Consider the following 13,921-nt stretch of genomic DNA (forward strand, 5'->3'; position numbering starts at 1 on the left):
TGGGAAAGGGTTGTGTGTGTGTGTGTCCTACAACACTGATGTGCTGGGAAAGGCTTGTGTGTGTGTCCTACAACACTGATGTGCTGGGAAAGGGTTGTGTGTGTGTGTCCTACAGCACTGATGTGCTGTGAAAGGGTTGTGTGTGTGTGTGTGTGTCCTACAACACTGATGTGCTGAGAAAGGGTTGTGTGTGTGTGTGTCCTACAACACTGATGTGCTGGGAAAGGCTTGTGTGTCTGTCCTACAGCACTGATGTGCTGGGAAAGGCTTGTGTGTGTGTCCTACAACACTGATGTGCTGGGAAAGGGTTGTGTGTGTGTGTGTCCTACAGCACTGATGTGCTGTGAAAGGGTTGTGTGTGTGTGTGTCCTACAACACTGATGTGCTGTGAAAGGGTTGTGTGTGTGTGTCCTACAGCACTGATGTGCTGTGAAAGGGTTGTGTGTGTGTCCTACAACACTGATGTGCTGTGAAAGGGTTGTGTGTGTGTCCTACAACACTGATGTGTTGTGAAAGGGTTGCGTGTGTGTGTCCTACAACACTGGTTTGCTGGGAAAGGGTTGTGTGTGTGTGTCCTACAGCACTGACATGGAGTGAATGGGCATAACTAGATTAGGCTGGGTCGGGCTGGGTGAGTTGTTTGGTTGCCAGTTTGGGGATATGGAGTGAGTTGTTTGGTGGCTGGGTCGGGGATATGGAGCAGGCTGCTTGGTTGCCGGTTCTTAATCAACTGTTAAAAGTGAAAAAATTGCACAAGACATGAAACATATATATATTCTTATTTAACTAGGCAAGTCAGTTTAGAACAAATTCTTATTTTCAATGATGGCCAAGGAACAATTTTTACCTTGTCAGCTCAGGGATTCAATCTTGCAACCTTTCAGTTACCAGTCCAACGCTCTAACAACTAGGCTACCTGCCTCTAACCACTAGGCTACCTGCCTATAACCACTAGGCTACCTGCCTCTAACCACTAGGCTACCTGCCTCTAACCACTAGGCTACCTGCCTCTTACCACTAGGCTACCTGCCTCTAACCACTAGGCTACCTGCCTCTAACCACTAGGCTACCTGCCTCTAACCACTAGGCTACCAGCCGCCCATGTACTTCAGCGCAGTATTCTTCCATTGTACCGTTAATGAATGACATCACTTCTTTTGTTAACGGATTATCCAGGATATTGACTAGAATGAAGAGAACATGATAGAGGATGAGCAGGAGAAATAGATAGTGTTTTCATTTATTTTACCTTTATTTAACTAGGTAAGTCAGTTAATGAATAACATTTTTTTTATTATCAAGGATGGCCTAGGAACAGTGGGTTAACTGCCTTGTTCGGGCAGAAGGACAGATTTTCACCTTGTCAGCTCGGGGATTCGATCTTGCAATCTTTTGGCTACTAGTCCAATGCTCTAACCACTATATGTATATTTCTCCACTCATCATGTGATGGATAGATACAGTCCAGAGGGAGAGGGGGGTGGATATACAGAGCCTTCAGAAAGATTTCACACCTCATGACTTATTCCACATTTTGTTGTGTTACAGCCTGAATTTAAAATGGATTAAATCGATTTTGCTTTTGCACCCATCTATACTCAGTATCCCATAATGACAAAGTTAAAACATGTTTTTGAAAATGTTAGCACATTTACTGAAAAATAACAATCACAGAAGTTCCAAAGGAATAAAGACATTTCAAAGGTCAAATGATGTCTAGTGTTTTAATGATGAGCAAAAAGTTAAATTACAAAAGGGAAAATAAATAAACATAAATATGGGTTGTTTTTACAATGGTGTTTGTTTTTCATTGGTTGCCTTTTTCTTGTGGCAACAGGTCACAAATATTGCTGCTGTGATTGCACACTGTGGTGTTTCTTTCACCCAGTAGATATGAGAGTTTATCAAAATTGAATTTGTTTTTTAATTCTGTGTGGGTCTGTGCAATCTGAGGGAAATATGTGTCTCTAATATGGTCATACATTTGGCAGGAGGTTAAGAAGTGCAGCTTAGTTTCCACCTCATTTTGTGAGCAGTGTGCACATAGCCTGTCTTCTCTTGAGAGCCAGGTCTGCTACGGTGGCCTTTCTCAATAGCAAGGCTATGCTCACTGAGTCTGTACAAAGTCAAAGCTTTCTTTAATTTTGGGTCAGTCACAGTGGTCAGGTATTCTGTCACGGTGTACTCTCTGTTTAGGGCCAAATAGCATTCTAGTTGGCTCTGTTTTTTATTTATTTTATTGTCTTCTTGTTTTCTCATGATTTGATTGGGTCTAATTGTGTTGCTGTCCTGGGGCTCTGTGGGGTCTGTGTTTGTGAACAGAGCCCCAGGACCAGCTTGCTTAGAAGACTCTTCTCCAGGTTAATTTCTCTGTAGGTGATGGCTTTGTTATAGAAGGTTTGGGAATCGCTTCCTTTTAGGTGGTTGTAGAATGTAATGGCTGTTTATCGATTCTGGTCATTAGTGGGTATTGGCCTAATGCTGCATGTGTTTGGTCATGTGTGTTGTAAAATAGAAGAGTGGGAGGTTGCAATGTTTGACTGATAATGTAAAATAATATGGAACTTGGTGTTGAGAGAGACCAATAATTCACATAATGGGACAAACACCAAATTGAGACTGCATGTAGAATTTTGCAAAAATATCCTCTGTGTACAACTTAAAACACCAAACAATGCATGCAGAGACTCAATTTGGTGTTTGTTCCATTTTGTGAATACTTGGTCTCTCCCTCTCCCACAACCAAGTTCTTTATAATTTTACATTATCAGTCAAACATTGCAACCCCCCCCACACACAAAACCTCACACCTGAAGAAAATGTTGATTGACAAAGAACTCATGTCAGTTGTTTTCTTTGCCTAATTAATTAATGTATTGAGGGGCAGCAGTGAGGTGGCAGGTAGCCTGATGGTTAGAGCGTTGGACTAGCAATCGCAAGTTTGCTATATCAAATCCCCAAGGTGACAAGGTATTAATCTGTTGTTCTGCCCCTGAACAAGGCAGTTAACTCACTGTTCCTAACCCACTGCTGTCACTGTAAATAAGAAATTGTTCTTAACTGACTTGCCTAGTTAAATAAAGGTTAAAAAAAATATATATATATATTCTAAAGATAATATGACAATAATAGATATGAAGGTGTATGTGTGCTGGAATATATTATATCAAGTCTACTTTCACTGAAAGAAATAGACACTGATTTGACAAACAGCTCAGCGAGTAAAAGAACCCCAAGGCAACGACCATCATTGGAAAATCTGATTATTATTAGGCCTTCAATCTCTCCTCAATTCTGCTATTTGGGAATAAACTGCTTTGTTCATTAGTAGAAAATGATTTTTCCTCCTACCCATCAATTTGAATAGGTCACTAGTGTCTACTGCTAGCCTCTCTCTTCCCAGTGAGGTAACTTTTTACCACAGCCTTTCAAACGAGGAACCGGATGGTACACTTATTCTAGAGCACACGTGTCAAACACATTCCACGGAGGGCCGAGTGTCTGTGGGTGAGTTGTTGGTGGAGTGTCTGGCGGAGACATACAGTAGCTGTGTGTTTCCTTGCTCTGTGCCCTGCTTGTTTATGTTTTCCCCCAGAAGCTCTAAATGCAGTGGTGTGTAATAACGAGGCATTCAGAAGCTCCAAATGCAGTGGCGTGTAATAACGAGGCATTCAGAAGCTCCAAATGCAGTGGTGTGTAATAACGAGGCATTCAGAAGCTCCAAATGCAGTGGTGTGTAATAACGAGGCAGTCGGAAGCTCCAAATGCAGTGGTGTGTAATAACGAGGCATTCAGAAGCTCCAAATGCAGTGGTGTGTAATAAGGAGGCATTCAGAAGCTCCAAATGCAGTGGCGTGTAATAACGAGGCATTCGGAAGCTCCAAAGGCAGTGACGTGTAATAACGAGGCATTCAGAAGCTCCAAAGGCAGTGATGTGTAATAACGAGGCATTCAGAAGCTCCAAAGGCAATGGTGTGTAATAACGAGGCATTCAGAAGCTCCAAATGCAGTGGTGTGTAATAACGAGGCAGTCGGAAGCTCCAAAGCAGTGGTGTGTAATAACGAGGCATTCAGAAGCTCCAAATGCAGTGGTGTGTAATAAGGAGGCATTCAGAAGCTCCAAATGCAGTGGCGTGTAATAACGAGGCATTCGGAAGCTCCAAAGGCAGTGACGTGTAATAACGAGGCATTCAGAAGCTCCAAAGGCAGTGATGTGTAATAATGAGGCATTCAGAAGCTCCAAAGGCAATGGTGTGTAATAACGAGGCATTCAGAAGCTCCAAAGGCAGTGGTGTGTAATAACGAGGAATTCAGAAGCTCCAAAGGCAGTGGTGTGTAATAACGAGGCATCCAGAAGCTCCAAAGGCAGTGGTGTGTAATAACGAGGAATTCAGAAGCTCCAAAGGCAGTGGTGTGTAATAACGAGGCATCCAGAAGCTCCAAAGGCAGTGGTGTGTAATAACGAGGAATTCAGAAGCTCCAAAGGCAGTGGTGTGTAATAACGAGGCATCCAGAAGCTCCAAAGGCAGTGGTGTGTAATAACGAGGAATTCAGAAGCTCCAAAGGCAGTGGTGTGTAATAACGAGGCATCCAGAAGCTCCAAAGGCAGTGGTGTGTAATAACGAGGCATCCAGAAGCTCCAAAGGCAGTGGTGTGTAATAACGAGGCATCCAGAAGCTCCAAAGGCAGTGGTGTGTAATAACGAGGCATCCAGAAGCTCCAAAGGCAGTGGTGTGTAATAACGAGGCATCCAGAAGCTCCAAAGGCAGTGGTGTGTAATAACGAGGCATCCAGAAGCTCCAAAGGCAGTGGTGTGTAATAACGAGGAATTCAGAAGCTCCAAAGGCAGTGGTGTGTAATAACGAGGCATCCAGAAGCTCCAAAGGCAGTGGTGTGTAATAACGAGGAATTCAGAAGCTCCAAAGGCAGTGGTGTGTAATAACGAGGAATTCAGAAGCTCCAAAGGCAGTGGTGTGTAATAACGAGGCATCCAGAAGCTCCAAAGGCAGTGGTGTGTAATAACGAGGCATTCAGAAGCTCCAAAGGCAGTGGTGTGTAATAACGAGGCATCCAGTAGCTCCAAAGGCAGTGGTGTGTAATAACGAGGCATCCAGAAGCTCCAAAGGCAGTGGTGTGTAATAACGAGGCATCCAGAAGCTCCAAAGGCAGTGGTGTGTAATAACGAGGCATCCAGAAGCTCCAAAGGCAGTGGTGTGTAATAACGAGGAATTCAGAAGCTCCAAAGGCAGTGGTGTGTAATAACGAGGAATTCAGAATCTCCAAAGGCAGTGGTGTGTAATAACGAGGCATCCAGAAGCTCCAAAGGCAGTGGTGTGTAATAACGAGGCATTCAGAAGCTCCAAAGGCAGTGGTGTGTAATAACGAGGCATCCAGTAGCTCCAAAGGCAGTGGTGTGTAATAACGAGGCATACAGAAGCTCCAAAGGCAGTGGTGTGTAATAACGAGGCATCCAGAAGCTCCAAAGGCAGTGGTGTGTAATAATGAGGCATCCAGAAGCTCCAAAGGCAGTGGTGTGTAATAACGAGGCATCCAGTAGCTCCAAAGGCAGTGGTGTGTAATAACGAGGCATCCAGAAGCTCCAAAGGCAGTGGTGTGTAATAACGAGGAATACTTACACAGACAGGAAACTGCTTCACTGGAAGAAAATGACTCCCGTTTTATCTGTGTTAAAGTCGGTGTGTGTTTTCATGAAGGTCAAGCTGCAGTTTGAAATCCTTGGCATTACTATAGTTTGGGTGTTTGTGTTTCGTAAATATGATGACTTGAAAGTATTCCTTTACAGAAAGTATTCCGAAGTACAGAGTACATCCGATGAATTTTCTCATCCAACTACTTTCTTTCTGATAAGTGACAATATTATCCTGACTTTAAACTTTACAGAGATAGTGGTCCATTTCAACATATTAACAACCTAACCCTCATCTTTCTCTCCTCTCTCTCCAGCTGGAACTACGTATATATTTGGCCGTGACGGTGGACTAATCACGTATACATGGCCTCCCAATGACAGGCCCAGCACGCGGGCAGACAGGCTGGCCATAGGTTTCAGCACACAGCTAGAGGATGCTGTTCTGGTGAGGGTGGACAGCTCATCTGGCCTTGGAGACTACCTGAAGCTACACATTGTAAGTCTCTACTACTCTACTCAGCCTCTACGGTTGTCCTACTGATACTCTACTCTACTCTACTCTTGTCCTACTGATACTCTATTCTACTCTACTCAGCCTCTACGGTTGTCCTCCTGATACTCTACTCTATTCTACTCTACTCAGCCTCTACTCTAATTCACTAGTTTATGTATATCCTAATACACACCCGCAAATATGCTACATGATGATGCAGGTGATGATGATGCTGTTGATGATGATGCTGGTGATGATGAGGATGATGCGGATGCTGGTGATGATGATGATGATATCATAACGATAAGGAAAGTTCTACAACGAACTAGCATAATCATGACCTTATAACAGTAATGGATAGTTTAATGATAATGGGGAAGTTGATTCATAGAAGCATCGGTGTGGCTTCAAACTAGTAGTCGCCGGGAACCATTTTTGGCATTTGGCAGGCATCAAATGCGTGCAGTTCTAGTATTAACAAGATGCTACTTCCTGCTTCCCTCTGGTTCGGTTCTGGTCTGTGTATTGTAGTGTCTCATGTGAGCCTTAAGCCCGGAGAGCCAAGTCAGAGCCTGGAAGACGGAGCTGTTTTTTGGGGTTTTATTTTTTGTTCATACTGCTCTGACTTGCCCTGTAATTCTACTGTCTTCTGCCTCCCTGACCCTTCTCCAACACCAGCCAACCAACCACCCTCTCTCTCTCTCTCTCTCTCTCTCTCTCTGTCAATTCAATTTGAAGGGTTTTATTGGCATGGGACACATATGTTTTGAAGTGAAATAGATAATATAGTTTTTTCCAACTGCTTACACAATTCACAAAACTGCACACACAAAATGCAAAATGCCTCACATCTCCTTCAAAATGTAACACTGCATTCAAATGCCATAAACACATGTCAGAATGAAGCATTTGCATCAAATGGCAAACACTGCTTTCATAATAGTACATTTTTGGCTATACCATGTAAACACTGTTGTTCTAAATCTTAAGCTCTTTGGTCTTTCATAGGCTTATATCTACATTTCAATACAATGTTCTACAGTGAAAGTAATCGGCTGAGAGGGGTAACAAGTACACTGTAAACACCAATGCTGATTTTATATTTATATATTTATATGTATTTCTCAATAGCAAGGCTATGCTCACTGAGTCTGTACATAGTCAAAGCTTTTTTAAAGTTCTGGTCAGTCACAGTGGTCAGTTATTCTGCCACTGTGTACTCTCTGTTTAGGGCCAAATAGCATTCTAGTTTGCTCAGTTTTTTTGTTAATTATTTCCAATGTGTCAAGTAATCCTTTTTTTGTTTTTGCAAGATTGGGTTGGGTCTAAACTGTGTTGCTGTCCTGGGGCCCTGTTTGTGTTTGTGAACAGAGCCCCAGGACCAGCTTGCTAAGAGGACTTTTCTCCTGGTTCATCTCTCTGTAGGTGATGGCTTTGTTATGGAAGGTTTGGGAATCGCTTCCTTTTCGGTGGTTGTGGAATTTAAGGGCTGTTTTCTGGATTTGAATAATTAGCGGTTATCGGCCTAATTCTGATCTGCATGCTTTATTTGGTGTTTCACGTTGTACACAGAGGATATTTTTGCAGAATTCTGCATGTAGAGTCTCAATTTGGTGTTTGTTCCATTTTGTGAAATCTTGGTGAGCAGACAATATACCTCACACCCATAAAGGGCAATGGGTTCTATTACTGATTCAAGTATTTTTATCCAGATCCTAATAGGTACAGTATGTCGAATTTTATGTTCCTTTTGATTGCATAGACGGCTCTTCTTGCCTTGACTCTCAGATCGTTCACAGCTTTGTGGAAGTTACCTGTGGCACTGATGTTCAGGCCTAGTTACGTATAGTTTTTTTTGTGTTCTAGGGTGACGGTGTTTTGATGGAATTTGTAAATGTGTTGCTGGCAACTGGACCTTTTTTGGAACACCATTACTTTTATCTTACTGAGATTAACTGTCAGGTCTGACAGAATCTGTGCAGAAGATTATGATGTAGGTGCTGATGTAGTCCCTCCTTGGTTGGGGACAGCAAACACTTGACATTTCACTTCAGTGAGAACGGGTGCTGCAGACAGTTCTAGTGCCCTCACCAATTCGTTGATATACAGTTGAAGTCAGAAGATTAAATACACTTTATTATTAGAGTCATTACATTTTCAACCAACATTTATTGAAAACAAACTATAGTTTTGGCAAGTTGGTTAGGACATCTACTTTGTGTTTGACGCAAGTCATTTTTCCAACAATTGTTTACAGACAGATTATTTCACTTATAATTCACTGTATCACAATTCCAGTGGGTCAGAAGTTTCCTTACACTAAGTTGACTGTGCCTTTAAACAGCTTGGAAAATTCCAGAAAATTACGTCATGGCTTTAGAAGCTTCTGATAGGCTAATTGACATAATTTGACTCAATTGGAGGTGTACCTGGGGATGTATGTCGAGGCCTACCTTCCAACTCAGTGCCCTTTTGCTTGACGTCATGGGAAAATCTAAATAAATCAGTGAAGACCTCAGAAAAGAAAATTTAGAACTCCACAAGTCTGGTTCATCCTTGGGAGCAATTTCCAAACACCTCAAGGTACCACGTTCATCTGTACAAACAACAGTATGCAAGTATAAACACCCTGGGACCAAGCATCTGTCATACAGCTCAGGAAGGAGACACGTTCTGTCTCCTAGAAATGAACATACTTTGGTGTGAAAACTGCAAATCAATCCCAGAACAACAGCAAAGGACCTTGTGAAGAGGCTAGAGGAAACGGGTAGATATGTATCTATGTCCACAGTAAAACAAGTCCTATATCGACTTAACCTGAAAGGCCGCTTAGCAAGGAGGAAGCCACTGTTCCAAAACTGCCATAAAAAAGCCAGACTACGGTTTGGAACTGCACATGGGGAAAAATATCATACTTTTTGGAGAAATGTCCGCTGGTCTGATGAAACAAAAAAGGAACTGTTTGGCCATAATGGCCGTCGTTATGTTTGGAGGAAAATGTTGGGATGCTTGCAAGCCGAAGAACACCATCTCACCTGTGAAGCATGGAGGTGGCAGCATCATGTTGTGGGGAAGCTTTGCTGCAGAAGGGTCTGGTGCACTTTACAAAATAGATGGCATCATGAGGTGGTAAAATTCTGTGGATTTGTTGAAGCTACATCTCAAGACATCAGTCAGGAAGTTAAAGCTTGGTTGCAAATGGGTCTTCCAAATGGACAATGACCCCAAAGTTGTGGCAAAATGGCTTAAGGACAACAAAGTTAAGGTATTGGAGTGGCCCTCACAAAGCCCTGAACTCAAATCCTATAGAGCAGGATGTGCAGAAGTGAAAAAGAATGTGTGAGCAAGGAGGCCTACAAACCTGACTCAGTTACGTCAGCTCTGTCAGGAAGCATGGGCCACAATTCACCCAACTTATTGTGGGAAGCTTGTGGAAGGCTACCCGAATAGTTTGACCCAAGTTAAACAATTTAAATACAATGCTACCAAATACTAATTGAGTGTATGTAAACTTCTGACCCACTGGGAATGTGATGAAAGAAATAGAAGCTGAAATAAATCATTATCTCTCCAATTATTTTGACATTTCACATTCTAAAAATAAGGTGGTGATCCTAACTGACCTAAGACAGGGAATTTTTACTAGGACTAAATGTCAGGAATTGTGAAAAATTGAGTTTAAATGTATTTGGTTAAGTTGTATGTAAACTTCCGACTTCAAATATATCAGCCATAGTAAATACAGTAAAGTCATGGCAACATATCCTTTCATGTGGAAAAAATTCATAAGGGAGAGACTAATCCCAATGGGACCAGGAGAAGGAGGGACGCTTAGTGGAGACCCCGGTTGTGATGGTGGAGGCGCTGGGAGAACTCCCTGTCTCTTCCAGCGGTCCATTGTCTGGACAATGCGGTCCATGGTGGTTCCAAGATGGTGGAGCATTGCTACGTGCTCCCGGACGCGCTCCTCCACCCCTATTCCCGGGGTACCTGCTCCTGCGGACTCCATACGTTTGGGTCCGGAATTCTGTAAGGAATGCGTACTGGCGGCAGAGAAGTAGGAGAGCAAAGACTGTGTTACAACGGCGCAGTTTAATAATACAAATCACTGTGAACAAAAACAATATATACAATGGGACAAAACCCCGTTGCATACCAGACAACATGCACTTACAATAAACAATTCCTGACAAGGACATGGGGGAAACAACATGTAATTATGGATTTCAAACCAGGTGTGTGGGAAGACAAAACAAATGGAAAGTGAAAGGTGGATCGGCAATGGCTAGAAGGCCAGCGATGCCGACTGCCGAACGACGCCCGAACAAGGAGAGGGACTGACTTTGGCGGAAGTTGTGACACACAAACCCAACAGGAGGGTTAAGGAAGGGAAGGTCTTAGCCTTACTGTCCCTACAGTATGTGTTAGGAAGCCAGTCCTCTGTGAGGGGATAAATAGCAGGACATAGGAAGCCTTGAGTGTGGGGGATGGCTGAGGGGGAGGGGAGAGGGGTGAGGAAAGGAGGAAGGAGCCTCACATGGTGTGAGCAAGAAGTGGGAGGGAGGTCATATGGCTCCACTAGTAGCAGATGCTCCTGGCTCCGATTCCTTGTGTTTGTGTACCCTGTGCTCCGTCCGTGCTCCCTCCGTGTGGCCTACTGTGACTCCGAGAGCACTTACAGTGAGGAAATTATGATAGGCATGTTATTACTGCAGTGAGGTCAGAGGGCTGTGAGAATCATCCCACTCTCTTTCCTTTGTGTGTGTTTGCTTTAGTGTGCTTATGTGTGTGTTTGTGTCTCATCCTCCCTCTTCTATACTCTCAATGCCTCCTTTATGTTCTAGATGTATAGATGTATTACATGTTAATCTGCGGGGTTCCTTAAACACCACATTTCACTGCAGGAAAATAAGAGAGTGAGAGAGTGAGAAAGAGAATGAGAGGAGAGATAGAAGTGAGAGAAAGATGAGGGAGAGGGGAGAGAGAAGGAAATTAGAGGAGCATCGGCACAAAACAAGTTCTAGTGGCCCCTTGGGGACCCACCACAGAGCAGCACAGCTCAACGTGGGAAAAACCTGATCAGCAGCAGCAAAACTGCCTCTCAAAGCACACTCAGAAAGCAAATGGCTGCTTAACTCCCTGGGATGTGTGGGACGCTAGCGTCCTACCCGGAAAAAAGCCAGAGAAAATGCAGAGCGCCAAATTCAAATAAATTACTATAAAAATCTAACCTTCATTAAATCACACATGCAAGATAGCAAATTAAAGCTACACTTGTTGGGAATCCAGCCAACATGTCAGATTTCAAAAAGGCTTTTCGGCGAAAGCAATCGATGCTATTATCTGAGGATAGCACCATTGTCAACAAAGAGAGAAACCATATTTCAACCCTGCAGGCGCGACACAAAACGCAGAAATAAAAATATTATTCATGCCTTACCTTTGACGAGCTTCTTTTGTTGGCACTCCAGTATGTCCCATAAACATCACAAATGGTTATTTTGTTCGATTAATTCCGGCGATATATATCTGTAGAAAAGGCCCATGGAGTTGGTGGAATAATCCTTTAATTCATTGCCATTTACTCAGCTGGGCCAGGGGCGCTTTAATTAGGTTAGGTGGAAATGTCCGACAGACCTCAACTCCATAAAAGGAGGAAATTGCCATCCCCTGATCTCGCTGCTTTCTCTTCCTTAACTCCATCTGATCCAGAAGTTCTGTGCGTCCATGAATCCACGTAAATCCACCGACTCTGTTACCTTTCATCTGATTTATCTGTGGCGATCGGGAGATTGGGCCATTCAGTTACTGTTAATAGTCATTACCGCGGAGCGCTGCTTGGAACGCACGCTTCAAACATATTGTGTAATGTGAATTGTCAATGATCACGGCCCTACGGATCCTCATAGGCCAATTATGCAATCGATTATGTATTGAAATTAATTATATGTACACATGAAGACAATTGAAAGAGTGAAATGAGAAACGTCATTGTTTGCTAACTGATTGACTTTGATCATGGGGATTATAGATTGTATCACCATTCACTGTTTGTATTCTTTCATAATTTATGATCAATAGTTACGAGCCTAAATGACTCACGGATGATTACTATTGACTTCTTAATGAACTGGACTGTTGAATTCCCTAAAATTATGTTAATAATGAATGATATGATTTGATCTTTGATTATGAATTTGATTGGATACATGTTATTTGTTTCCTTTGTGATGCAGCACAGACTACTCAGTAAATATACCACTTTATGGTTAAAGGAATTCCTGCCTCAGTCTCATCCATTCCTCTGTCACCTGACACGTGACCACCTGTTCACCTTCACTGTCGGTCATCCTACCTGTCCAGCTACCCATACAGATTCCAATAATCTTTCAATATCCAAAATGTCAATTTATTTGGCGCGTTTGATCCAGAAAAACACCGGTTCCAACTTGCTCAACGTGACTACAAAATATTTCAAAAGTTACCTGTAAACTTTGCCAAAACATTTCAAACCACTTTTGTAATACAACTTTAGGTATTTTGTAACGTAAATAATCGATAAAATTGAAGACGGGATGATCTGTGTTCAATACAGGAAGAAAACAATCTGAAGCATGCTTTCTGGTCATGCGCCTCTATCTAACAGTACACTTCAAGTGATCCTCGTTCAAGATGGCCGTACTTCTTCATTACACAAAGGAATAACCTCAACCAATTTCTAAAGACTGTTGACATCCAGTGGAAGCGATAGGAACTGCAAGAAGGTCCCTTAGAAATCTCGATTTCCAATGAAAAACCAATTAAAAAGAGAGTGACCTAAAAAAAAAAAATCTGAATTTTTTGTCCTCGGGATTTCGCCTGCTAAATAAGTTCTGTTATACTCTCAGATATGATTCAACACCCTGTGGAAGCCATAGGAATTGCATCCAGGGAGCTAATTTTCAATATGACCTTTCTCTTGCAATTCTAAGCGGATGGTCTCTCAAAAAAAACAATGCTGTTAGGTTTTTCTTTGGATTTTATCCTACCATATCAATTGTTATATTCTCCTACACTATTTAAACATTTCTACAAACTTCAAAGTGTTTTCTTTCCAATGGTACCACTTATATGGATATCCTGGTTTCAGTACCCACAGAACACCAGTCTCAACGTCAGTGAATAGTCGACTCCGGGATGCTGGCCTCCTAGGAAGAGTTCCTCTGTCCATTTTCTGTGTTCTTTTGCCCATCTTAATCTTTTCTTTATATTGGCCAGTCTGAAAAATAGCTTTTCTTTGCATAGAAGGCCAGCATCCTGGAGTCGCGTCTTCACTGTTGATGTTGAGACTGGTGTTTTGCAGCAGCAAAATGTGTGATCTGCTGCCACAAGAAAATTTGGGTCAGAAACACCAATGTAAATATAAACTATCTATTGATATCCCCCCCATCATTTGTATATTCTACTATTTGCACACTGTAAATAACTTATAGGACATTTTAATGGAGCTGCCAGTTGAGGACTTGTGTGGCATCTGTTTCTCAATCTAGACACTCTAATGTACTTGTCCACGTGCTCAGATGTGCACTGGGGCCTCCCACTCCTCTTTTTATTCTGGTTAGAGCCAGTTTGCACTGTTCTGGGAAGGGAGTAGTACACAGCGTTGTACGAGATCTTCAGTGTCTTGGCAATTTCTCGCATGGAATAGTCTTCATTTCTCAGAACAAGAATACACTGACGAGTTTCAGAAGAAAGGTCTTTGTTTCTGGCCATTTTGTGCCTGTAATTGAACCCACAAA

The 13,921-nt window shown here is 42.5% G+C and overlaps 1 protein-coding gene across 12 annotated transcripts in view; it reads left to right on the top strand.

Moving 5' to 3' along the window:
- Positions 1-13,921, top strand: part of LOC109888042 (neurexin-1a) — a 790,431-nt gene that overhangs the window by 477,825 nt on the left and 298,685 nt on the right. For all 12 annotated transcript variants that reach the window (XM_031835175.1, XM_031835176.1, XM_031835180.1 and 9 more), the window contains one exon: positions 5,965-6,146. In XM_031835175.1, coding sequence (XP_031691035.1) covers positions 5,965-6,146 — 182 coding nt within the window. The remainder of the gene's footprint in view (positions 1-5,964; positions 6,147-13,921) is intronic.

Source organism: Oncorhynchus kisutch, linkage group LG11 (genome assembly GCF_002021735.2).
Source record: "Oncorhynchus kisutch isolate 150728-3 linkage group LG11, Okis_V2, whole genome shotgun sequence".
NCBI classification, from domain to species: Eukaryota; Metazoa; Chordata; class Actinopteri; order Salmoniformes; family Salmonidae; genus Oncorhynchus; species Oncorhynchus kisutch.